Below are 27,673 nucleotides of genomic sequence, written 5' to 3' on the forward strand. Positions count from 1 at the left end.
TGCACTTTGTGCTTGTTTGTGCCGGTAAAATTATTTTTGGGGAAATTCCCCCAGCTCAAAATATTGTGATAAAATTAACCAAAATCTTCCTTTGGCCCCATTTTAGGCCACAATTGTCCAAATTTTGACCAATTTAAGCAACAAAATTGCAAATTTGTGTGTGTGCTTCATGCGCGTTTGGGTAGGAAAAGTCTTTTAGTAGGGGGAATGTCACCCCAGCTCAAAATACCAAAACAAAATTGATCAAAAGTTGTATTGTGCATCTTCCTTTGGCACTGCTGTCAGTAAGGAGTAGTTTGGGGCCCTTTTAACATCTCCTTTATCAGCCTTATTTCATTTTTGCTTTTGCTCTGGGCCCCCGAACCCTCAGGCCCTGGATTTCTTCCACCCTATCCAACCGCTTGCTATGGGTGGACAACAAAAATGTAACAATTCAAGCCTCCTGTAACTCCATGTGTGCTGGCCATAGGCTTCAACATAAAAAAATAAGTTTTAAGATATTTTCTCAAAATATCAAGAGCTATCTCAAGAACCACTGAACCAATATTAGGCTTGTTTGTACTCATTTGATGCATTTTTCATGATGATTCTCAATATGGTCATGAAAATTTACAATTCTGAAATTTTTTAAAAACTTGTCAACAGCATTGACACCCGCATGGAGAGAGTTAAGATTGTACTTATCATATTGATTTGTGTGTTTATGCATTGCATTGCATACCACGCCCAGCACATCACGCAACTTTATCCTGCGTTGGCGTGGCATCGATGCTGAAGACACCCAAATAATAAGGCCTGTACCCATAAGATAGCAGTGCGTACCAGCAGCAAACCATTATTACTTATAGTATTTATACCCCGAAGAATCAAATGTGCACTAAAAGCTAAAATGAGGTATAAAGATAAATCACACATATGGCTCATATATACCTTAATAAGATATCTCACATTAACCAAACTGCCATATAGTACTATATATTTTGGAGTATTAGAAAAAGATATTGGATTTTCCACCGGGAGGTGCTGTGATCCTGGATGTATTACGCTTGGCAACATCATCATCAACTTGGCTACCTGTAAAGATTGAAATAAAAAGAAAGGAGAAATCAGCATACTGTATTGCATTTACCTTGGGACACTTAATGTATATCTTCAATACTAAAGGTCAAAATGTTCACACAATGATCGGCTTTTAGGTCTTTTGGGAAACTTCATGTTTATCTTCAATACTAAAGGTCAAAATGTTCACACGATGGTTAGCTTTTAGGTCTTTTGGGAAACTTCATGTTTATCTTCAATACTAAAGGTCAAAATGTTCACACGATGGTCAGCTTTTAGGTCTTTTGGGAAATTTCATGTTCATCTTCAATACTAAAGGTCAAAATGTTCACACGATGGTCAGCTTTTAGGTCTTTTGGGAAACTTCATGTTTATCTTCAATACTAAAGGTCAAAATGTTCACACGATGGTCAGCTTTTAGGTCTTTTGGGAAATTTCATGTTCATCTTCAATACTAAAGGTCAAAATGTTCACACGATGGTCAGCTTTTAGGTCTTTTGGGAAACTTCATGTTTATCTTCAATACTAAAGGTCAAAATGTTCACATGATGGTCAGCTTTTAGGTCTTTTGGGAAACTTCATGTTTATCTTCAATACTAAAGGTCAAAATGTTCACACAATGATCGGCTTTTAGGTCTTTTGTGAATCTTCATGTTTATCTTCAATACCAAAGGTCAAAATGTTCACACAATGATCGGCTTTTAGGTCTTTTGGGAAACTTCATGTTTATCTTCAATACTAAAGGTCAAAATGTTCACACAATGATCGGCTTTTAGGTCTTTTGGGAAACTTCATGTTTATCTTCAATACTAAAGGTCAAAATGTTCACACAATGATTGGCTTTTAGGTCTTTTGGGAAACTTTCATTTCAATTTTCTTTTTACTACCATAACTTCCAAAAGTGACTATTTTTTCCACACCCAAAAGCTTTTAATAAGGGCAAATGTCTAATCACTGCGTTTTATTTTGAAGAGGTGGAAACACACATTGCCCTTTGTACCTATATCTCTTTTAGCTGATTTTACATAATTTTAGCAAAAAGTGAAAAAAAAATCTCCCAAAACGCTAAATCTGGGTTGGTCGGGCCAGTAAAACAGGGTTTTTTTCGTCGCCTTACTCTCAACTTTCTTGACTAAAATGTATGCCTGGTAGAAATGTGGAATCCAGTAAGCTCCTCTAGGGAAAATTTTCTTCCCCAAATAAAGAAATACAGAGGAAATTGTGGAAAATATTGCTACTTTTGTGGGAATTTTTTGACTTATGTTCCTGGGAAAATAATATTTTTCCAAGGCCTACTATAATGGCCTTACCTGAGAGAGAAAATCCCGATGCATGCAGGTTCCTGTGGCCATCTTTGGTCTTACTGCTTGCTGGTTGTCCTGCAGACTTTGTTGGTGAAGGTGGTGCTTTGGTTTGGCTGGCAGGCTGCACGCCATCAGGAGACCACACTGGTCCTGTGTATGGTTCACGCTCTACTTTTATTGGCTTGCGAACCTGTGGGGAAGTGCAGTTATGTAATTAGTGTGGTCTCTATATAGAAAGAACAAGGCAGTTGGTGAACCACTTGATCCACCGCCCGTTGTGGTCACAGGGAGGGTTGTGATGGCAATAGAAGGTGGTTCCTGCCATAACCTTGACATGGTTTATAGCAATTCAAACCTATTTGACCTATGACCAAATGACATAAGACTCAACCACTGCCTACTTCAGATACATCAATGCTGCCAAGATGGACACCCATACTCGCTTAGATCAAGATATATCGCAATGTAAAGGTTTAAAGCAATTTAACCCTATTTGACATTTGACCCACGATCCACCTCCATACTAAACCACCGCCTACAGTACTTGAGATACATCTATGGTGTGAAGCTGGACACTCATACTTACTTATCAAGAGATATTGTGTTGACGGCGTACACACATACGCCTCGCATTTCAATAGCCCCTGTGATGTGCCCTAAGTAATTCAATTTGAGTATTTAACTTTCTTAAAAGCTAAACCTATTTCATGAGAGATATGAGGAAGAGGAAAACCTTTTCAATTGATGCAAGAGTTTGTATGTTATGACATGATTTACTCCCTATTCCAGAAAAATACAGAACTAATTTTTTGGAATTAAAAAAATATTATCCTGTTTTGCCAAATGAAACATAGCTAAATCCTAATCCTTTAGTTAGTCCTAACTGGCAATAAAAGTCCAATTTTAATATTTTTGCAATTTGAGAGAAAATGGTCCAAAAACATGCAGCTTTGCATGTTTTCTTACAATTGAAGTCACAAAATTGTAAGACTTGGCACAAGTCTAAGCATTCAAAATCTTGAGTATAAGGTAAGAGTTAGCTCATAATTTTAATATTATATGTTATTTTTGCTAATTGGTTATGAAAAAGATTGGAAAAATGTTGTTTTCTAAAAATTAGAATGCATAACTTGAAATTAGTAGTCTTTGGGCTTGACTGTCACAGATACGAAAAAAGTCGAAAAACACCCTAAAAATGCATGTTTTTTGCCCTTATTTCCAAAAATTGACCAAATATTAAAATTTTAATTTCATTGCCAGTTAGGACTAACTAAAGGATTAGGATTTAGCTATGTTTCATTTGGCAAAACAGGATAATATTTTTGTAATCCAAAAATATTAGTTTTGTATTTTTCTGGAAGGGGGGGGGGGGGGTAGGGAAAACACCCATTGGTTGCAATACTCAATTCAGTCAAGGTGTATAATAATCCTGGGAAATCCCCACTTTGCCAGAATGTTCAGTGCATTTCAGTTCAGAGTTATTATTCGATTTTGGGGTTTTTGTGAGTATAAAAGGTGAAAGCTATAATTTAGCTTGCTCTTAATTATTATGAAGAGAGTTCTTGAATGCTCTCTCTGTGTTGGTCGTCTATGTGCTTCAAAGAACAGCACATGTGAATCGGTCATTTGCTTAGCCAATAATGTAAAGTATAAGTATATTTATAAGTATATTTATTAAAACCAACATATTGTGACCCGAAGGTCAAATTACATGTCAATGTACAGAGTAAAAGCAAAGCATTCATTAAAATTGATATAAATATGAAAAAAGTATATAAAATAACATAAAATGGCAGACACAAGTAAATACTATAAATTCACACTATTATTGCACAATAAATATAAAAGCTGAAATGTGCGTGCATGCAGGAAAACCCGAATAAACGACGCCCTACTTGTTTAATGCATCAACAAAATAGGGGATGGGGCTGTTTTTGAAGCGAGATGTTCTGAAACGCAGCTGGGAATAGTGATGCGCATTGCGGAGATTGCGAGCATGACACGCCTGTCTGGTAGGGGGGAGAAGATCATTGGTACGCGATGAGTTGGCAAGCCCTTCGGCAAACCTGCGGCAATGGTTCTCTCTCCTATCAAACAGGGACTCAAGCTCGCAAGTCCGCAAGGCCTCAGCATAGGAGGTGAAATTTTGGCCCAGCGTAATCCTGCATGCACGACGTTGTAGCCTTTCCAGGGCACTACTCTGACCAGCAGAGAGTGAGGAGTGCCAGGCTACATCAGCATATTCTAAAAGAGGCTTAATGTAGCCTTTGTATACGGTGATCAACTCATCTTCATTAAAGCCAAATTTTTTTAGCATGCGCAGCATGTATAATTTTTGGTTTGCTTTAGATGTGATCTGAGAGATGTTCTTGTTCCAACGGAGATCATTTTGGATCCACACGCCTAAGATTTTTGCTTCATCGACAAAATTCAGGGGGATGCCAGAAATATTTAAATTAGAATGAGCAGGAGGGTCTGTTTTGAAGCAGATCTGGATGGCTTGACACTTGGAGGGATTTAAGCTAAGCTTGTTGGTGTTAGTCCAGTCATTGAACTTAGTCAGTTCTTCCTGAAGCTTGCTTGGTTGTGGATGTGAGCGATTCTCTGCAAGTGTCAAGTCATCCACGTACTTCCAACATTTGATATCAGACTCCATGTTTTGGGCTGCATCATTAATCACCACTTGAAATCCAATGGGACCAAGTTTAGTTCCCTGGGGAATGTGCTATTAAAACAGCGAAATCAAAGCAGATTTTGAGTACACGAATGTGCTCCTCCTCCCTAAAGGATTAATATTCTTCTGTCATCTGGTTTATAAAACAACACATCTGTCAATAAAGTGGAGCAGTGCAGAAAAGCATGTTTCCTGAAGAAAGTATCACACTGAAACTAAATTACCCTGAATAACATATCCATCCACATGATAACCAAAGTCCCGCACAATATGCTACTGCAGGAGCTACGGGGTACATTTTGCTGTTATATATGCATGTTTCATATGCTATCGGCTTACCTTGTCTCTTTGCAAGATCCTCTCATAGGCCTCGCCTGGATGGAGTGGGCAGTCAATAAAGCGTCCTGATCCAGCCACTACATTAAGCTGTTGGCATGGAAAGATAGAGGTACCAGATGGATAAGAGAATCAATCTTGGATACAAAGGTAAGGAGGCAACAACATCAAGCACTTTCCCATGAATGCAGATGAGGGGGGTCTATCAACGTAAGTCAGGTTTACAATCAGCTAATCCAGAGGGCATCATCGGAAAATGACAACTCATTCAAGCCCAAGATCAGCTGCCAATTCAGTTTGAGAAAATATCCCGATAGGATGTGAAACGTCACTACTATATAAATAGTAAATCTGGATTTTATACATGAAATCTACCTATAATGATAAATATGTATGACTTACTTAGAGGGAACAACCCAAAAGAATGAAAAGTCCTATGCTAGTTATGTTTTGGGGGAGGTTAAACTATTGAAATGAATAAGCCAATTTTTTGGTGAAATTTTTTGGTTCACAGTGGTGTAAATTGTGTCTTTCATGCAGAAAGGAATTTACCACAACTAGTCTAATAATGCTGTGGGAATACTTGAGTTAGGCTACATGTATGGAAACTCCATTTTTGTGCAAGTCAAATCTGTTATGACTTGTGAGGTTGAAGGTGATGATGAGTTTACCAGAGAATCTGTTTTGGTTTAACCAGCCAGACTAGAAAACAGTTTGAAAATAAGTACATGTAGGCCTACATGTAGCATACAATGTAGATGTAGTATATAATAAATAATATAATAAATTAAAATTAATATACTATACTTCTGGTCTGAACTTGGGTTCTAATAACTAATATGAAGGCAATTGAACTTAAAATTACACACATAGGCATATAACTTTTATGTTGTAAAAAGTAATTGGCATCATCAATTCAAAGTTCATCATGAGATTTGAGAGTCTAATGTTGGACATGTCCACTTTTGGGTTTTTTTAAGCCAAAGTCTTATGAATTTACAATGCCACATTTTGCAGAAAACCGCATCAAAATTGAACATTTTGGTTTGTGAGATATGAGCAGTTTTAGTATTTCTTAAACAATAAAAACAAAGGAAATCACTTTCTTTCTTTGGCAATATTAGGCTCTTCCATTTAAAATACACACTACCCAAATCTTCCACAGAGGGAGTATGAGTTTTGAATAGTTTTTCCATTTAAAATTTTCACTCCAGCTGTGGAATATATAGGTAAAGCCTTAAGATGAGTTTCAAAATGATTAACCCTGACCAATTACATTTGAAAAACATACTCCCCCTATGAAACACATTTCCAAAATCTTCCACAGGGGTAGTGTGGATTTCAACTGGAATAGCCCATCGCTTGATCACGTCACAAATACTTTTACAGCATGTCTAGCTAACATCAATGGATTTCTTGACCTAAATCCTACCTCATTATTTTCCCAGACAACCTTCCCCTGGCTGATGGTAACTAATGCCACACCATGACATTCCATTCCTTCAAAGATGTTGAAATTAACTGCCTGAGAGAGAAGAAAAACAATTAATTAGCACAAGAGGGCGCCATTAACAAATATGCAGCAATTTTTCCATAGTTGGTTGGTTTGGTGGATGCACAGACCATTTGTATCATTTTCTAATATATTTAAATATCTTAGTAGCCTAGTTTCAAGCCTGTATCCACCTGAAGCCACATACTGTATGTAACTGCGCTGGTTACTGTGGCATGTGGCGGCGATGCTGTGCGTAAGTTATTAATAGCGTGTTAGACGATGGCGACAGATTCTATAATGACAGGTGTTGTCCCTGGGGTGTTGTCTAAGATAACTAAAAATGGGATAAAGTGAGGAAATTATACTGTCAATTGGGACATACTCCTTTAAACCTGAGAATTATTTTAGCTTTTTGTCAGAAAAAGAATATTCATTTATACAACCTGACAATAATGGTGATAAAAAATTGTGTTTGTATTTTTGACTTTGACAGCTTTACTTACTTGGTGGTGTGTATCCTTTGAGATGACTCTAGTTGCTTCTGGATCCCATATCACTATATCAGCATCTGCTCCAGCTTGGATCACACCCTTCAAGAAAAAACACAGAACAAATAATGAGCATGTGGCAACTTTACTCCAGGAAGAGTTGGGCACACAAGAGGTTTAGAGTTTGCATCTCTCAATGCACCTTAACATGCTACTCTAGCTAGCATCTTCTGATCATTCTCTTCAGTTGGCCTATTCCAGTTGCAGGCATGAAAACGGGAAACCATGTTTTTTTTTACATTTTTCTGTTAATTTGATTCACAAATAGGCTGCAAAAACACTAAAAACAATAACCAAAAATGCTGAAATCAGCTAAAATGCTGAAAATTTTCATTCCTGCAGTTGAAATCCACACACCCACTGTGGGAGACATGACCTTAATCTTTCACACAGGGGATGTGAATTTCAAATGGAATTACCTAAATGGTTGACTGCATTGGAATCTACACTCACTGAGTAGGATATTAAGGTAATGTTTTCCACAGGGGGTGTATGGATTTCAACCGAAATAGCCCATTGCATACAGGTTGCAGAAAGGTAAATTCACCATATAGAATTGAGCACACAAGTCACAAGTGTGTGTGCTGTGGTGTATGTATTTGCCATCAAGCACAGATGATCGTATGCAAACATCTCCAACGTAAACACACATAAAGTATTGACACACACAGAACAGCAAACTGTCCTTGGTTCCAAACTTATGCAATAGACTAGAAACACCTTAATATTAAGTCCCCTACTGGTTTCAACTAGGCATATCCACAGTTGTCCTGTACTGCTACATTGAAATTGAAGCAAAAACGTTACAGAAAATGTACTTAGTATATGGCGAATTTGATATGTCAGCATTTGTTTGTTTGGCCAAAAAAAAAAAAAAGGTTCGTCTCAAAGCTTGCGCGCTTTGTAAAATCCCACGATTTGACAAAAAACAAATGCGGAAATTTTTTGTATTTCAAAAAAAAAATTTTTTTTTAGTTTTTTCCAGAAAAAAACCAGAAAAAATCAGACTTTTTTCTCAAAATACCATGAAAAAAAGTCGGGAATAAAGAAAAAAAAAAATTGCATTTCGCATTTATTTTTAAACCACTTGTGAGCTTTGAGACAAACCTTTTTTTTTTTTGGCCTTACCGTTGTGAAATTTGCTGTTTCATTTGGAAGTTTTCAAAAAATTTGGTAATTTTATAGCTTCCCAGTACCATAAGACAAATACAGACTAATCACGAACAGGTAACGTCCCAGAATCACCTGCTACTGAGGGCCAATTATTCTGTGAAGTGCGAGTGATGGACATGCTATGCACACACGGCGTATTTTCACAGCCTTTCGCGTAAATGTAAAGATACACAATGCTCTATCGCGTAATCACAGAACACTGCATGATTTGTTAGACATGCACGATCAAACAATCCGCCCTCATGAATATGTGAGAATTCACAGCATATAAAGCATATAGGGACTTTGGCTGTTGGTGAATACTCTATATTTCTAGTCTGTGACCAGAATCAAACCATGTGATGTAATGATGTACTTACCTTACTTGGATAGAAATTGAAGATTTTAGCAGCATTGGTGCTTGTGACAGCAACAAAACGACATGCGTCCATCTTGCCAGTTTGCTGCAAGACAAAAATATGGTATAAGTCAAGTTAGCTCAATCGATAAGGCAATCGACTATGGTGCGAGAGACTGCGGGTTTGAACCATGGCAGTGGTTTAGAATGCTCTCATGGAAAAACTCATGGAGTTCCCCTGGACAAGGAAGTTACTGCTACTTGGGAAACTCGGGGAGCTGATCCTGGTTGCAAAGGTCAATTTTGGAATGTCTAGGGTGTGCACTCCAAAGCTGAAAAATCCCTGTGTTGTGGTTTAATGGTTTATGGAATGACATGGGGGCCATATAGTGGTCAGCGACAACTTGTAAAGTGCGCAGAAGCTTGTGGATCAAGGTCTAGGTATTGTGCCAGTGTGTGGTGCACTATAAATCACTGCACCTTTTTTTATATAAAACAATATGATACCATAACCTATCTTCGACTTCAGTGTCTTGTTGTATTTCATTGATACCTTTTAACATTTACTATAACTCAGGTTTACTGAATGTTTGTTTTTTTCTCTTCTATTTTAATGTTGTATGGAAACTAGCATTTTATTCATTTGAGCCCAAGCCACCATGGACTGAGGTCCAGTCGTCATAAATATAAAAGAAACAAAACAACAACAACTGACGATCAACCTATTGTGTTCCCCAGTTAGATAGATTAGGCTAGGGCCGATTTCAACCATCACAGCTGTTGCTAAGAGTCAGGTTATTCCTGTGAAGAAATGCCAAGTCTGTACACAACTCTATGGGACTGTAATATCAACCTGCTTATTTATAGAATGATTTATATGATGACTTACCACTCCTTTTTCCCATATAATGGACATCCTATCTTCAACGCCATTGATGCCATTAGGTATCTTTGTGAAATCATCTTTGCCAAGGGCTTTCTGTTCAGTATTGAAGGTACAGTTATCCGTTCCAGTCACCTGCAAATCACCACTATGGAGGAAAATGAGGAAAAATCAAAGACAAAGACATTTATTTAAAGATTCCAGGCTCTGAATAGCACATGCATTACTTATATAGGGTCATTATTTCTAAATTCACCCAATGGGAAACACCTCACCCCCTTCAAATTTGTTCAAAATTGGTATACAGGGTGATTTTGGCTGGCAAAGCTCAAATTTCAAATTTTAGCTTAATAGGACATACGGTTTTCGCGCTATGCCCGCCCATTTTTTGCGATTTCGGCGAAAAATGGTACGCCCATCAATATTGTTGCGACCATATCTCCGGAACTGTAGGTCCTACTGAGCAGAAATTGATGTCATTTTTTAGCTAATCTCTCAAAGAATCCAAATCTGCTATCATTTAGTATGTAGGAGTAAGAAAAATTTGTGACCTTTTTTCTGTACTTTGACCTTGAATTTGACCTTGTTGCCACGTGACCCTGAAGCGGAATTTACATTGAATTATACCCCCATATGTTGTCTACAAAATATCAAAAATTGGAGGGTAATATTTTTGTTTTTTGCTAGAAGCTTTCTAAAACAAGCATGCAGGTGAAAACATATGTATTTAATGCATGTAGATATAGGACTATATACAATTGGCCTATATTATAATAGTATCATGTGTACTGAGCCTACATACAAAATTACAGTTTTTCAACCACATGCTTGCTTTATATAAGCCTAGCAAGAAAACAAAAAATATTACCCCTCCAATTTTTTGATATTATGTAGACAACATATGGAGGTGTAATTCCAACGCAAATTCGCCTCGCAGTCACGTGGGCAACAAGGTCAAATTCAAGGTCAAAGTACAGAAAAAAAGGTCAAATTTTTTCTCTTCCTCCTACACACTAAATGATAGTAGATTTGGATTCTTTGAGAGATTAGCTAAAAAATGACACCAATTTCAGCTCAGTAGGACCTACGGTTACGGAGATATGGTCGCGACAATATTGATGGGCGCGATCGCGAAAAATGGGCGGGGCATAGCGCGAAAACCGTACGTACGATTAAGCTAAAATTTGAAATTTGAGCTTTGTCAGCCAAAATCACCCTGTATACCAATTTTGGACAAATTTGAAGGGGGTGAGGTGTAAAATCATATTTTTTTGGGTGATTTGAGAAATAATGACCCTATAGTAAATCGGCCATATTGGATTGCCATACATGGGACCAAAATACTGTACTGCCAACATTTATGGGCACAGACTGTGTACCTCTTTAATATAAACCCTACCTCTATAAAATCTTACAAAGCAAAACCACTGCGCATGCATGCATCCCATGTGATGCCATGATGCAATCAGCCCAAGTCATACAGATACGTACGCTTTCATTGGCCGGGCCAACACTGATCTTGTGCTTTGCACCCGAGAGGTCTAAGGGTCGAATCTTGGGGTACTACGTAACTTCTTTGTACATCTTCTCTCCTTTTTTGTTCCTTCTTTTCAACAGCCCAAAATCACTTTAGCGTTAATTTTAATACATTGATCTCATATTTATATTTCCATATAGTTTCAGTGGTTCTTGAGTTAAAAGTTTTGGATGTTTCCCCCCTCCCAAGAAAAATCATGCACATGGGGTGGAAATGACACCCCGATTATATCAAGCTTTGTGATTTCTTGTATATAACCCATACCATTTCTCTTGTGTGTCAGCTTTACTTGTCTCAATATTGAGAGTAAACACGGCTAGGCCATGCTCCCATCCCACCCACCTTAAAGGGAAGAATAATTGCCTTTTTTTGAGCTTTAGCATTGACAATTTTTGTGTAAGTGCTTATGGTGTGCTATCGCCACACACATTGAACTCGTTCACAGAACCTATTGACTCATGTACTTACTTTGCCAATAGATCCATTAAGTATGCAGGTGTAGTTGGGTCATCCCTGAGTGGTGGTGACATGACATGTCCAGCAGCATGACACCAGTCTTTGTGATAGTAATGGGTCCCATCAGTTGCAAGACCTGCAGCTACAGGCTCACCAAATACAACCTTGCCTGGAAGAAAATAAACGTCACAGATGATGTATTGGGTGAACCCTGAGTGATAGTGATTTTCTTAACTAGCCAGTCCGACGGATGCCCAGCAATGCCACTATAAAATTAGCAGTGGCATACTGACATAAAATATGTGGACAGGTTACATAGGTTACTGTTAGGAACAGCCTGTTGGACAGACTGGTTATTTTTTTGCTGAATATTGCTTCAGTCTCTTTAATAGTAAAATATTTCATTAGTTACAACAATGATTCAACTATCGACAAATTCAAATGTCTATTTTCTTATGTATTTTATTGTTTTTTTATTCCATATGTTTGCATTTATCTCAATTTTAAATTTGGACCAGATCATGTCACATAATATAAATTTCTTTTCTTCCACTTTTATTTTATAAATCACCAGGAAATCAAATATATATTCAAAATATCTAAACTATATTTAATATTTTAAAGCAACACCCACACCTATAACTGGCAAGTCGAGGTGGTTACCGCACGATGTACACCCGCGTTTGTCAGCGTTGCCATGGTAGCTCCCCATGGGTGCAATCGAAAAAAGTATTTCACTGCAATAGCCTTTTTGCAGCTGATGCTAATTTGTAGCAAAAATATTCAATAGTAATTGGCAAATCAAATGACAAGAATCTTTGTATGAGTTCTGTCAAACAAAATTATATATCATATCCCATTCCCTTCCTGAATATCACATTTCTAAAAAAGAAGCACAATTTTGAGAAGTGATTTCCCCGTTTACCTAGCTTTCTTGCTTTCAATACTTCATCAGCAGATGTTTTACTCATGACATGGACGACATAGAGAGGACAGTTGACTTGGTTAGCTATCATAATAGCACGACCTGTAGCTTCAGCTTCAACCTGCAGAAAAAAATCAATACATAATGTGCTTTTCCAGTTGTACTACATAACCCAGTATGAAAACATGGCCAGGATTTTCTGAAAGCATTTTGCTGAAGGGGTATATTTCATTTTTTGTACCCTTTCGATTTTGAATTTTTCATCTGAAGGGGTATAAAAAATTAACCAGTGGGTATTTCATTCTATTCTAACAATGTGTATCTCAATTTCACTGAATTGTTGACCAATTTTTTTCGCCAGGATGCTCAATGATCTAAAAAGTGTGTGTGTGTGTGTGTGGGGGGGGGGGGGGTTAGGTTGGTGCAGACTGAAAATTATGGCTAGTAAATACTATTTATTAAAACTTGACTCGTGCCCACAATATCTTCGGCCATAATCCCAAGGTTCATTCTCATAAGAAGGGCAGATTAGGGGAGATTAAGGTCATGTCTTCCATAGGGGGTATTTTGATTTCAACTGGAATAGTCCAATAATACACAATCTTGTTGAAGAGGAAAAGTTTGACCCCTGATTACAGCAAAATGCAGCACTATACATTAGTTTGTGATTAGTTGTGTGATAGACGACAGGCAGGTACAATATTTTGAGGTGTGGAGGCCACAGCCGGCATCCACTACAATATAAATATTGGACCTGCCTGTCGTTTATCATAGGTAAAGGATAGTAAAAACAAAAATTCCTATCGTTTTATCTCATTCTAAGTCAGTTAAATATTATTTTAATAACTGTAAACAATTTTTTAAAAACTAAGTTACTGTCATAAAAACTCCCCTTATTATAAAATGAACGAAACTTGATTACAACTTCACGTATTCTGTTGCGTGTACTGCTAGCGCACACGCGTATTCCGCACTAGTCTACGCATACAACGTGACTACATACGCGCACCTCTACACGCGCGTTACGCGTTATCAACACTCATGATGACGTGGGGTCATCTACGACCTGATAGACGGCACCAAATCATGCGATTGTCCAATAAGAATAAGATTATGTGTCTACGTACGTACTAGACCACTCCCACTGAGGATCTACAACTAATGACTTTTGAATGGACAAATATTTTTTTACGAATTGTAAAACTGTAAAGAGATGTGTGTATTCTTATTTGTTTTACACATCAATTATAAATGAGGGAGTTTGGCAAATTTGTAACAATAAAAACTTATGTTTATCTTTGTTTAACATGTACATTATTTCAGGTAAAAAAAAGAATAGGGTTGTCACACATATAAAAACAATTTACTATGGAATCCAAGGGAAGGTTTTTTACTGTGAAGTCTTACAAGGGGTATGAGTGGTACAAAATAGTCCCAGTAAACTTCCGACCATGATCAAACCAAAAATCATTTACGCATTTACATGTACGAACCACGAAAGATGGGTGATCAACTAGCTACATGATGTGTAATTTTACATTAAAAGATACCTCCTGCAATTCTAAATGACAATAAAAATAAATTATCCTCTCATCACATTAAATAGAATATTATACAAATATTAACTGTCTATGAGTGTGATGGTTTAAATATAATCACGAGGTGAAAGATGGATTGTTCCATTCCACGAGCCGAACGGCAGCAGTGGAATGGAACAATCCATCTTTCACCGAGTGATTATATTTCGACCATTACACTAATTTAAGACAGTTAATATTTGTTTTATATCACTCATGCCTAAATTCTATTACTAAAATACTATTTAAGGTAGGAAATACATTTTTTCATCAACATAACACCATGTTTTGCGGTGATATACTTCACATTTTGGGACCCACCCCATAACTAAATCGGCGAGTCCAAGAGTCAGCACGGATTGGCGTAGGCGCACAGAGCAAAACACATGATGGTAAAGACTATCACACGGAGTGGGTGATGGTAAAAATGGCAAATGGTAATCAACCAATGAACTGTCTAGAATTTATGTATGAGTGATATAATTACATATATAAAATATCAGTCAGGCTACCATTTACTAACTGTAGAGGAAGGTGATTGCAAAAGATAGGTGACTGCTAGGGTGGAACAATTTATAGCGTTACACATCATTGCGTTTGGTCACAAAAAAGCAGCTGTTCCATAGGGGTCAACTATCCTTAACAAAAACATGAATAGGTCTGGTGGTCTGGCCTACTGTATTATTTGAGAGTTGGTTCTATGGACAATCACACAGCTGCAAAATTTTTTTTAAAGCAGACTCTTTTTTATATATTGGACCATTGTGATTGAATGCAATGATGTGTGATGCTATAAATTGGTCCAGAAGTGTAAAACAAATAAGGCTACGCATACAATTTTACATTTTATAAAATATCTTTTCCATTTAAGTATGAACCAAAGTATGAACCAAACTATTCAAAAGTAAAGTGTAAATCTATACCTCTTCTGGTCTGCTCTGGAGATGTCCTTCTGGTCCTGTTATACCAGCAGCAAGAAGCTTCTTAGAGTTCTAGAAAATAACAAAGAGTCAAATTTTAAGCATACCTTGTATCAGACATTTGTGATGCGATCAGGGAAAATGAGTCAGATGTCGGGAATATTGATTTTGAGATATAATCAATAATAGTATTCAACTTCCTTTGTATCTTGTTGTTCTGAGCAACACTAAAATGACCATATCTCTGGAACCATAAGTCTAATTATGATGGGGTTTTGAGCAAAATAAAGCTCTGAGAATGGTTCATATAATGAGATTGAAAACTGAATTTGGATTTTTATCGACATCAGACTCATTTTGCTTGATCGCATCACATTTATTTGTCAAAAATGTAACAGACATTTGTGTAACCTCTGAATAGTATAAGGCCAAAAAAAAAACCATGTTTGTTTCCTGTAGCAGGTAAAAAAAGTCAAATGCGCAATGCGTTTAAAAAAAAAATTTTAATCCATGTCTTCAAATGACAAAAATACCTTTTTTTGCTGCAAATTGGAATGGGAATGGTACACAGTAGTCAACTGTGAATGCCAAAAATGTAATGCGCAGGCGCTACAGGAAACAAACTTTTTTTGGGGCCTAATGTAAGCTTACACTGATGACTCAGACAAAATGGGCTATTCCAGTAGCAATCATTACACCCTCTATATGGAAGACATGACCTTAATCTCTCACACAGGAGGTGTAGATTTTAAATGGAGTCACCCATTCAGAAAACCCCATTTGAAAATTCACACTCCCTGTGTGAGAGATTAAGGTCATACTCATGTCTTCCATAGGAGGTGTATGGATTTAAAATGGAATGGCCCAATAAGTATCTTGATAGTTGCTGTACGTATGATTTTTTGTGTTACATAGATATGTAAACAAGTTTATTCATGCACAGTGCATGTCCTAGGCATATCACACAGCAATCAATATAGAGCAGCTACTGGAGATACATCTTTCTGGCACTGACACAGAGTCATAGTACATGTAAGTGGGGCAACCACATATTGAGAAATGTGTTGTTTTCTATGTAGCTTTATTCCAGCACATTTGTATTTTGACCCCACGACACTGATGGATGCACCACATTTTGCAATCTTGCTATGGCCTTGCACTGAACCACATCATATTATTGACATTACGCTACCCATTACTTATGGTTTCGGCAGTCTCTAGTCAAACCTTTATTTTGTCTTCCCGCAGTGATTACTTCTGTATTTGATGCATTGAAGTAAATGAGTACGTTTTCCCATCATATTGAAACCCCCACCAAAATTGAACCAATCATTGTTTAACTACAGGGTCATCTAACAGCATTTCTGATTGGTTGATAACTTGAAATACTCATTTCAATTGCCAATTATGACTAGGCTTTACACTATCTAAGGTCAAACTTGCATTTGCTGATGATCTTATTAGTACCCTCTTTGATTGATTTAAAATGGGACACAATATTCATTTTGGCCAATCGGCAGGTATTTCTCATGGGGTTAAACAAACAAAAAATAAGACCGGCTAATTCTATACCAGGTCAACAGCATATACATACCTCTTCAATGACATCACCATTTTCTGCATGAACCATAGCTAGAGCACCATTATCCTTGATGCTAGAAAATGCTTTGTATAACTAAATAAAAAGAGGAAATAATAATAATATCAGAAAGATAATCAATTCATGACCAGTGCTAAAACCACACTTTTATTTTCACTCTGTTGACCAACTTTGATATAAAATTGGATGGTTTGAACCCAATACACAAAATTATTGGTCGAGCTATGAGTTTAAACATATTGGACGAGATGTAGTCGATTCTAGTATTTTACAACTCATAGCGAGACCAATAAATTTGTGTATTGGGTGAAAAACCATCCAATTTTATCATTATTATGTTTTCAGAATCTTTTTTTGGTCAAAAATGTAATTTAGGTCAAAAAATTCTTGAACACAACATTCGGGGGGTGTTGATTATATTGGACTCTTTTAACTCTGTACAAAGTATAGGAAGGAAGATTCTGACAACATAACAATGGGCAACTATGTACAGGAGGAGTGATGTTCATGCCAACTTGTCTGTGATACAAGTGTGGTGGGAATTACTGTGTTTTAGGAAGTGCTTCTACATGTACATGTATAATATTGTGCTGCACATTGAAGTGCTGCAACATGCATGTATGCTGAAAACAAGGTCAAGTGAAGCATCCATGTTTGTGTAATGGGAAAATGGTTCTAAAGGTGGGTACGGGGATCTGTGGCAGATTTGAGGTGAACAATTTTTCAGGCTTTGTGGTTTAACTTTGGGTCACAATTTTCAGAAAACCTATACAGAGATGGGGTGTTTTTTTCTCATAAAATTTGCAAACATTTTTCACACTTTGGCAAATTTACTATAACTTTTAATACAAATAATCAATTTCTTGTCAAAGAAAAAGTACAATGTACATGTACTATTTGAAGCTACAAGTCATTTTATAGCTGAGAAAATTGCACTTGAATAGCTTCCATTTAGTGTGGCTACAGCTTATTTACCTGATCATCCGTCAACATGAGAACATCTTTGTAAGCCATGTACATCTTGAATGAGTTAACACCTGTGTCATCAATACAAACATACTTTATGTTAAGGAATTAAAGGATGCATTTCTGAATTAGCAAACACATTTCAAGTCTATTTGAAATGACCAATGGGAAGTTTAATTATTTGCAATAAAAACCAATTAACATACATAATGATATACATACATGTAGATCTTGTGTTTGTATCATACTTTTAATATTAGCAGTTCCACTAGTGATCAAAATGCTGGTAGGGATCATCTCCCGGGATCATCTATGCAAACACTATCAGTGATTCAGTCTGTCTTGGCCTCAATCACAGATTGACTATAGTGGAAAGTTTTGCGTACACTGCGTGTTGAAAGCCAGCGTGTGCAACTGTGTATGAGTACGGAAGTGAATCCAACCATGTCAATGCACTTGTGATTGGTTAGTATCGTATATCCAAATAATCCAAGGTTTGTGCGTTCATGTTGTAGTTTGAAATACCTGATATATGATCGCAGTTGGATCAAGTACAGCTGTTGAAAGCTGTGTACATCAAGGGTGAAAATAAGAGAGCTTGAACCAGGGGCTACTTTGGCAAAAAAGTGGTCCCTGGTTCACCAAGATTTGAAGAAACCAAGGGCCACTTCCATTTACCAAGGGGCCAATGAAAATAAAGATATGCTGGATGGGTTAAATAAGCACTAGTTGCTTTGAATTTGATAGTTTTTGGTTCACTATCCAGGGGGCCAGTTTTGTGAGAAAAGTGTCCCCTGGTCAACTACAAATGAGATGGAACCAGGGGCCATTGCAGACTTTCTGGGGGCCAAACGGCTCCTGTCTCCGCTTAATTTCACCCTTGGTGTACATTCAATTGAAATTCCTAGTATAATAATAAAGTGACAATGAACTACAAATGAGACATGCGCCTATGTGAGTATGTGCTGTAACTATGAAGTCCTGCAAATCAATATCACCTTGTCATGTTACATCATCAAAAAAGAAAAAAAATACTATGCTGTAACATGCAGCAACTGCTCAGTATGATATGGCAATTGCTTTTTATAGGAATCTAGCCAAAAGAAAGCTTACAAACCTTTTTCATGGCATATAGCATGGATCTCTTCAGGAGTTTTGTCACTCCACCATGTAATGGCCACATGTAAAGAATAGTCACAGCAAACATTGGGGTCTGCTCTGTCTCTCCACACTTGGTACCCGTCCAGAAGAGACTGACCACGAGCTGGTACACAGTGGTCAACTGTGAATAAAAATAAGAAAGAAAGGAAATATTAAAAATTATATAATGATAGCATTGATTTGAGTACCGTAGTAGAATAGTTTGTACAGGTTGAAAAGAATTTGTATCATATTTTTATATAAAACATATATTACCTGCCTATGTTTGTGCAATGGTATAAATATATTGACACTCTGTTAAAAATTTTAACTATTCCATTTCAATGTATTCACATTGTGAAATGGAAAAAAATCAGGATTTGATATAGTGCCATATTTTTACCATTGCACAAGCACACTTCTCAGGCAATCAATATTTGTACAACAAGTTTAAGGCTGATTAAAGAGTTTAACTTTTAACACTACACTATTTTTCGCTCACCTGGAACGTTTTCACTAGTTCGACTAGCGTCTTCAGCAGATGGTGATGCTGTGATGATATCTTGTCTACAATCGGGATATCTCTCACTGATGACGCATATGATTGACAGGATGACGCCATAGGATGTTACGATGTAGCGCCCCCCTGGGCATCAGCAAGTTATCCCAGATGGGGTCTATTTCTAGACCTTTGTCATCCTGTCAATCATATGACGTCATCATTGAGAGATATCCCGATTGTAGACAAGATATCATCACAGCATCACCATCTGCTGAAGATGCTAGTCGAACTAGTGAAAATGTTCCAGGTGAGCGAAAAATAGTGTAGTGTTGAAGTTAAACTCTTTAATCATTTTATCTACCACTACGTATGAATATCCACTCATAAAGTTTAAGGCTGTATAAAATTATATTGTTATTTAAAATTGGAATGTGTTTTCTCCCCTCCTCATCTCAAACTCAATATGCCTGAGAAGCTCATAACTTTCACAACTTATATTCTCATACCCATACGATGTGCTCACAAATGGGCTGTAATTTTTTTTTCACTTTTTTCACTTTTTGAGATATTGGACCAATTATCCTGAAAATAAGCTTTGTTTTATATTGCATGTCAATATTCCTGGTCAGAAAGCTCCATGTACTTACAAAATCAATAAATAGGTACTACTAGTTCTGATGATATTACAGTCCCTGTATGTTGGATGTTCACATATTTTCACAAATTTAAAGTAATCACACAATTCCCCGACAAATGCCTTTAACCCTAACACCCATAAAGACCACAAAATACAACGATGAAAACCATTGCGCATGCGTGAACCCCAGGGTCTGCAATGATGCAATCACCCCTAGAAGCGTTATATGCTCACTGAATCGCTGCTCAGGGCAGCTATCGGTCTGTGATCGTGTGCTTGGCATGCGGGGGGTCTAAGGTTCGAATCCCGGGGTAGCCAAGTTACTTCTTTGTTAATCTTCTCTCCTTTTTCATTTCTACTTTAACTTCCGATGCAAAAAGCAGGGTTGAGTGTTTTTGAATAAAACATATTTTTAATATTTTATTTAAAAAGGGAAAAAAATTAAGACATGCTTTTTTTGTGCACATGCCTAATGTATACCACACAATAATGCTGACAATAACTCACTAATCATGGTGGTTCCTCCAGCCACAGCTGCCTTGGTTCCATGATAGAAGTCATCAATGGTAACAGTACCCATGATAGGAAATTGGAAGTGTGTATGGGTATCTATGCCACCTGGCATCACCAGCTTGCCAGTTGCATCAATGGTTTTGGCATCATCTGGAGGAGTTATCTCTGTGCCAACTTGTCTGCAATGCAAAATATCATCAATTCTACCTTAATACCAAGAAAAAAATGAGTTAAAGTTTAATTAGGCCAAAAAAAAAAAAAGTGTTTGTTTGCCCAGACATGGGGTAGAAAGTAGTGGGTCGGTAGGTCGATTTCCTTTTCTTTCTTTTTTTTTTTTTTTTTTAGATGTGTACATGTGTTGCAGCAAGTGGTGTAAGAGAAAATATACGACATTCAGCCTTACATTTTGTACTTGTGTCAAACTTTAATTATAGGTTAATGAACATGTATTACTTGTTGGGAGAGAAATTAGACAAAAATAATGCATGCGCGCTGATGTTGATGCGTAGCGCAAGTGCATTATTTAGTCTAATTTCTCGAGCAACAAGTATTAAATAGGCGTTCATTAACCTATTTGAATAGTATTTCCTACACAAGAAGAAAAAAGCATGTGATTTTTGATGTTTTTGTAACAAAACTATCACTAAAAATGTTGGAAAATAGGACCAAATATAAATGCTTTAACCCGCCCAAAAAGTGTGCGAAAGCACTGCGCGTAGTACGCGGATTGCACATTATATACAATCAATGTACTCCGCATACTTTTCTAACCGCTTTTCTGATTGGCTGCTTTGATCTATGAATGTATTTCAACCTTACCATATAAAGTTTAACCTCTTTGGTAACAAAATCGGGCTGAATACAAAATCCCAGACCATACCTGTACATGTACTTGTCGTGCTTGGTTCTCTATATTGATGTTGATTGATGGTAAAATATTGTTGGCATGGTTGGGGAGGGCTAAATGAATGCTGTGATTGCCAGGAATATTAACTTTCAAGTGTCATTTGGCATTTTTATGGGGAAAAACATCATTTTCTTTATTTTTATATCATTGTAAAAAAAAAAAAAAAAAAAAAAAAAAGTGTATGATGTTTTTTGAATTTTTGGGTCGGTCGTGTCTGGGCAAACAAACACTTTTTTTTTTTTGGCCTTACTAGCAGATAAAGTCTGCATTAAATTGTTTTTTTAGTCACAGATCAATTACATAAGACCACTTTAGCCCAAGACACAAACCATTTAGCATCATTTAGGGATAATCCTCTGGACAGGCACAAACCCTAGTCAGCCTACTTAAAAATAAGTTAATAACCATCGCAGCCATGATCAGCTCCCAGAGTTTCATACGGCTTGACCTGGACAATTAGGAATTTCAACTTCAGGTAGATCAATATTTTCCCACAAGAACAGAAATAGACACTGTACTGCAAGGGCTGTCAAGCACTCACTGATCATACACCTGAGTCTAGTGCCTTACTGATTGAGCTAAACAGGAATGCTACTGGTTCAGAAACATTAAAACAAATCTGCCATTCAAGTAGAAGTGAGAGGTGTTTAAAACTAACTGAATGACCCAGGAGCTGTAATTATGCTTGTTTATCTTCTCAACAAGGAGACAAATTTGTACAACGGTGTGTCAGAACAACATGCCCCTCCCTCCGAGTCAGCATGCACAAAAATCACTTCATTATTTTGTTGAGAAATAGTTACCCATCAAACCATATAGGTCAGATTCATTCTACAAATATTATAGGGTATAATTACAATGAGTTACAAGATGCATGTATGACAACTTGTGGTGTTAGCAGTGGTGGACTGGAGGTTGTGGAGTTGTAACAAAATATTTTCATACACTTTTGGATAGAGAGAACCAATCAGAGCAAGCGTAAGAAAAATGCAAACCAATGCACTTCACTGATTTCGTATAGGGCGCGCATTCCACGTACATGTACTATGTGCAGTGCTTTCAATGCGATCATTTTTCTTGCAGGTTGATGCATTTATATTTGCTTGTATTTTCCCACACTTGGATAAACACTATAATAATAACAAAAATCACGGATTTTTTCTTGTGTATGAAATAGGTTAATAAATCACTTTTTGCTATTGTACAAAATAATACACTTGTACTGAGATGTTGATGTGTCTAAATGCACTCCCCCTTCGGGGCTCTTGCATTCGATGCATCAACATCTCACTCTCAGTACATTTTACATGTGCAATATTTTTTACAAATTGGGGAAACCATGAAAGACCCATTAAGTCATGACAAGCTGATTCTGGAGCAACAAAATGACCCAGAACTCAAAGAGATCAATCAAAGGGCATTGACCCTAGAAGAAGCAGAACAAAATTCTGTGTGTTTTTACAAACAAGATGGTGTGCTAATGAGAAAATGGCGCCCCCTTGATGCACCTGCCGATGAAGAGTGGAAGGTAGTGCACCAAATTGTGGTACCAAAAGTATACCACACTGAAGTAATTAACATAGCACATGATAGTCCCATGGCAGGGCATTTGGGTGTTAAGAAAACTCATGAAAGAATTCTGAGACATTTCTGGTGGCCCACTCTCAGAAAAGATGTTTCTGAATATTGCAAAACATGTCACATATGCCAAGTAGTAGGGAAGCCAAATCAGAAAATACCTCCTGCTCCATTAAAGCCAATTCCAGCCTTTGATGAACCATTTAGTAGGGTTATTATTGATTGTGTAGGCCTATTGCAGGACTATTATAGGGTATAATTACAATGAGTTACAAGATGCATGTATGACAACTTGTGGTGTTAGCAGTGGTGGACTGGAGGTTGTGGAGTTGTAACAAAATATTTTCATACACTTTTGGATAGAGAGAACCAATCAGAGCAAGCGTAAGAAAAATGCAAACCAATGCACTTCACTAATTTCGTATAGGGCGCGCATTCCACGTACATGTACTATGTGCAGTGCTTTCAATGCGATCATTTTTCTTGCAGGTTGATGCATTTATATTTGCTTGTATTTTCCCACACTTGGATAAACACTATAATAATAACAAAAATCACGGATTTTTTCTTGTGTATGAAATAGGTTAATAAATCACTTTTTGCTATTGTACAAAATAATACACTTGTACTGAGATGTTGATGTGTCTAAATGCACTCCCCCTTCGGGGCTCTTGCATTCGATGCATCAACATCTCACTCTCAGTACATTTTACATGTGCAATATTTTTTACAATTTCACTCCCAACAAGTGATACGCATAATTTATTAACTATACATGTAAATAGTGTTCACATACTTTATTTTCCCATCTTCAATGAGAACATCTGCCCTGAACTGGCGGTCAGCATTTACAACATTCCCACCTTGGATAAACAGAGACTGAAAGAAAAAAAAAAGTTTTAACAAAACATATATTTAATTTAAAAGGGCATGGCCGAGTAAGTAGTTCTATAATATTTTGCAGTATAACCTTTGACGAGCGCGCACTACCTTGATGTTGCAAACCCAGAGCTAACAACGCGTATGGCGCAAAGTTCATTCACAAATTTCCACTCGGCAACAGCAGATCGCCTCAGAAGCCAATAAAATATATGCTCTTGTCAAAGGTTTACTGCAAAATATTACAGTACCGGTACTTACATGTACATGTATGTAAGTGCATCATGAGACATCCTCAACAAAATAAAACTATGTTTGATCAGATCTCATCTTCATCTTTGTGCATGTCAACAGATTAAAAAACTTAGACATGATCAATATGACCAATTGACCATGTTAGGGTTAAAGAAACAAATTTTACTATATACAGAAAGTAATTGTGTTTAGTTGCAATTTGTACATTTTATCATTTTCACCTGGAGGTGAGGGGGGGGGGGAACTCGTATATGCTTGTCCATTTAAAATTGATTGTTAATATAAAATGTTTTAATAACCAAAACCATAACATGTTTAAAACATGTCTTCAAACATTTTTGTGTTTGCAGGAAAGACAGCATGCTAAATACTAAAATAGACACATCCAACCAAAGCAAAGCTCGGCTCAAATATCTTTCCAGAACCTGCACCTGCCTAGAGCTGGACAGCATTAACATAAATTTGAATAAATTTGATTGGCACATTACAATTTATCATCATGATTATGTAGCACTAGAAACAGTTTATAGCCATGTATAGTACATTGTATTAATGAATTCCATTGTAATTAGTATACAATTACAAGTTACAACATACATGACATGATACATCACATGTATGTATACATGTAACATGAATGATCATTTATGGTGTACATATGATATGATTTGATTTTGTGTTTGCAACCGGAACCAGACGACGGTGGACGACATTATTCAATGTGGCAACAGCCAAAAGCGTAAACAAAACAGACAATATGGCAACACTGTCTGCACGTTGGGCAATTATTTTTCCCGAGCCAAGATGCGTTTATTACAGAAAAAAAGTGCACAAAATATATTTCCCAGTCCAATGTATACATTTTCACATGAAAATAAATAATTTTAGATTCAAAGAAAAAAGAAGAAGAAAATTTTTTAATCATTGCCGGGGGTGGGAATCGATCTCGGGACCCTCTGCGTGGGAGGCGAGACTCTTAACCATTACACCACATAGTCGCATTGGTATACGTGGGGGAATTTTCAGTATATACATATCGTGCGTTATTCATACAAAAAATTCAAAAAAACAGTACTTACAATGAGGTTCATTGTCGAACCTCAACGGATTTAGACTGATAAAATAGTGCTTGATAACATGCACTTTTGGAATTATTTGAGACATTTTTGTGTTTACGTGTAAAACCAATGACGACGTCAAAATTGAGTCAATCTTGGCCGCCCCCCCCCCCTGACCGGAACCAGCACCCGGTGGGGTCACTCCCTGGCAGGGGGGACGCATAGGACCGTTACCACAAGTACAAATTACCCCCTTTCGCAGTCGATTTCAAGCTAGGACAAATTATGAAATTTTACCCCCTTTTTTACTCCAAAACAAGGACAAAATGGTACTCTGAAACACCCCTATTTTTTAGATTCTGAGGACACATTTGCAATTTTGACCCTATTTCAACATTTCAAGGAAGGGATTTTTAGGCCTATGAATGTTTTTTTTTTCAGTAATTAACAAGGGCATCACAGAATTCAAGTAGTACTCCTGGCCTTGCATATAAATCAGAACCGAGAACAATATTGATCACGGGATGAGTACAAAGTAGGAAACCAAATTTATTCCTGTGATTTTTTTATCTGGCCACGGGATCAGGAGAAAATAATAAGAACCCCTTTTTCAATTTCGCAGACATTTGTGCAAAACACCCCTATTTTTCCAATTTCACGGACAATTTTGTCCGCGGACATGCCCTAAAAATGACCCCTTTTTCCTTGATTTTGGTAACGATCGTGCGGTCAGTATTGCAAGTTGAGTGACCCCACCGGGAACCAGCAGTGCAGTGGTAAATGATATTGCTGTGCAATGAGATTCTGGATATTCACTCCCTATCATTCTATTGCATGTGTTGATAACGTAAAATAATCATTGTAAAATGCACTTACCGACATATCTGATATTGGCTGTTCAATCAAGATGTGCAAAGTCCCGTGCAGGTATTGTGCAGTGCGAGGCCGAGGTAAGCTTATGATTCAAACACTCCAGTCAGCAAAGTTTATCCCTGAATAAATCTGGTTCCGTGGCCTGTTCGCGTCCTTCACAATATGATTCGATTTCCAGGTGGAAAGAGTCAGAACTCCGGGAGATTAGGTCAGTTTACTCAATTTACAGGGCCACTGTGTGTCACTGACTGTTTATCTTGCTGACCCAGCTGACCTTGTTAGTGTCGAGCACTGTGCACTTCTTTGCGATTGCTTAGTCGCGTCGATGGAAAGCAAATCGTACCGCGCTCAACCCTATCGTAAACTTTTTGCCCCGCCACGCCCCTTTTTAAAAAACTTTTTGAGTTAAAAAAAAAAAAAATAGGCCGATGTTTCTTGTTCAAAATGTAAATCATTAAATGCCTCTTTGGAAATCAGTGTTTGATATTGAAGAAGCTACCCTGGGTAAAAAAAGTTCAAATAATTAAATAATTTGGTCGGCAGGGCTTTTCAGAGTACGGTACCGTATCAATTAGGGGGGTAAAAAGAGAAGGGGAAAAAGGAAAGAAAGAAGGCAAACTCTATTTCTAATAGGCTATACCCCTTTCTGAATCAATGATAGGCATAGGCGTAGATCCGGGGGGATGGGTGAGGGTAAATCCCCAATATTTTGCCAGGGGATGGTCAATACAATCATCCCATCCCCCCCCCCCCCAATGTTGACGCCTAAATATGGGTTTCTGACCAAATTAACCTCATATTTGCCCATTTTAGCCCCCAAAGTGCAAATTTTCGCGCACTTCACGCACATTTATTCCACTTTTGTACCATATTTCATCAGTTTAGCTTCAAAATTGTACACTTTGTGATAAAAGCATGGGAGTTTCCGTACATGAAGTAGGCCTACATGGTCTAAAGTGTATTTTAAGATGTGGAGACATCTTGGAAAGGTCACACAGGGGTATGTGTATAGAAAATGTATAGTTTGTGCTATCTACGACCTATCGTTACAGAGTTATTCTACAAAATACTCATTTTGGGGTTAAAATGGCACATTTTGGTTGCATGTACAGGGGTAACAATTTCAACTTGCTCCGATTTTGCCCAAATTGGTGGCAAAGTGTTTGTCTTGAGAATCAAGAATCAGCATATGACTTACAATCTAAAATGTACTCTTTGTATATATTTGCAATGGAAGTCAACCATCAACAGGGCCATATGGCCAGCCAATGGCATTTGAGATTATAAACCTCTACCGGTATCTCAGTAGGTTTACACAGTAGATATATGCAAAACTATTCTTTTTATGGTTCATGTCAGCTAAACAGACAATTTGCCACTATTGTTGTCAAAATCGGAGCAAGTTGAAATTTTCACCCCTGTACAACCAAAATATGCCATTTACCCAAATATGAGGTTTTTGTAGAGTAACTCTTTATGTAATGATAGTTCGTAGATAGCACAAACTATACATTTTTGAAATCCTTGCAATCAGACGAATA

At 37.2% G+C, this 27,673-nt stretch overlaps 1 protein-coding gene across 1 annotated transcript; it reads right to left on the reverse strand.

Annotated features, from left to right (window-relative positions):
- Positions 1–89: 89 nt before the first annotated feature.
- On the reverse strand, positions 90–26,429 carry LOC140166475 (dihydropyrimidinase-like). Its single transcript, XM_072189954.1, has 16 exons — positions 26,136–26,429; positions 23,864–23,946; positions 20,577–20,761; positions 18,908–19,072; positions 17,800–17,861; positions 16,819–16,899; positions 15,228–15,296; positions 12,728–12,848; positions 11,815–11,971; positions 9,816–9,957; positions 8,949–9,032; positions 7,372–7,458; positions 6,806–6,898; positions 5,377–5,463; positions 2,370–2,553; positions 90–1,074 (listed from the first exon to the last, which is right to left on the reverse strand). The coding sequence occupies exons 1-16, from the start codon at positions 26,139–26,141 to the stop codon at positions 989–991; spliced, it is 1,692 nt and encodes a 563-aa protein (XP_072046055.1). The 5' UTR covers positions 26,142–26,429; the 3' UTR covers positions 90–988.
- Between the last annotated feature and the right edge of the window lie 1,244 nt (positions 26,430–27,673).

Source organism: Amphiura filiformis, chromosome 12 (assembly GCF_039555335.1).
Source record: "Amphiura filiformis chromosome 12, Afil_fr2py, whole genome shotgun sequence".
NCBI classification, from domain to species: Eukaryota; Metazoa; Echinodermata; class Ophiuroidea; order Amphilepidida; family Amphiuridae; genus Amphiura; species Amphiura filiformis.

Excerpts from the sequence above, each read along its gene's own strand:
- LOC140166475 (XM_072189954.1), bottom strand. Across the intron at positions 9,958-11,814 it reads TTAATGGATCTATTGGCAAA|TGGTGATTTGCAGGTGACTG; the intron begins GTAAGTACATGA and ends TTTCCTCCATAG. Across the intron at positions 6,899-7,371 it reads CAAAGGATACACACCACCAA|GCAGTTAATTTCAACATCTT; the intron begins GTAAGTAAAGCT and ends CTTCTCTCTCAG.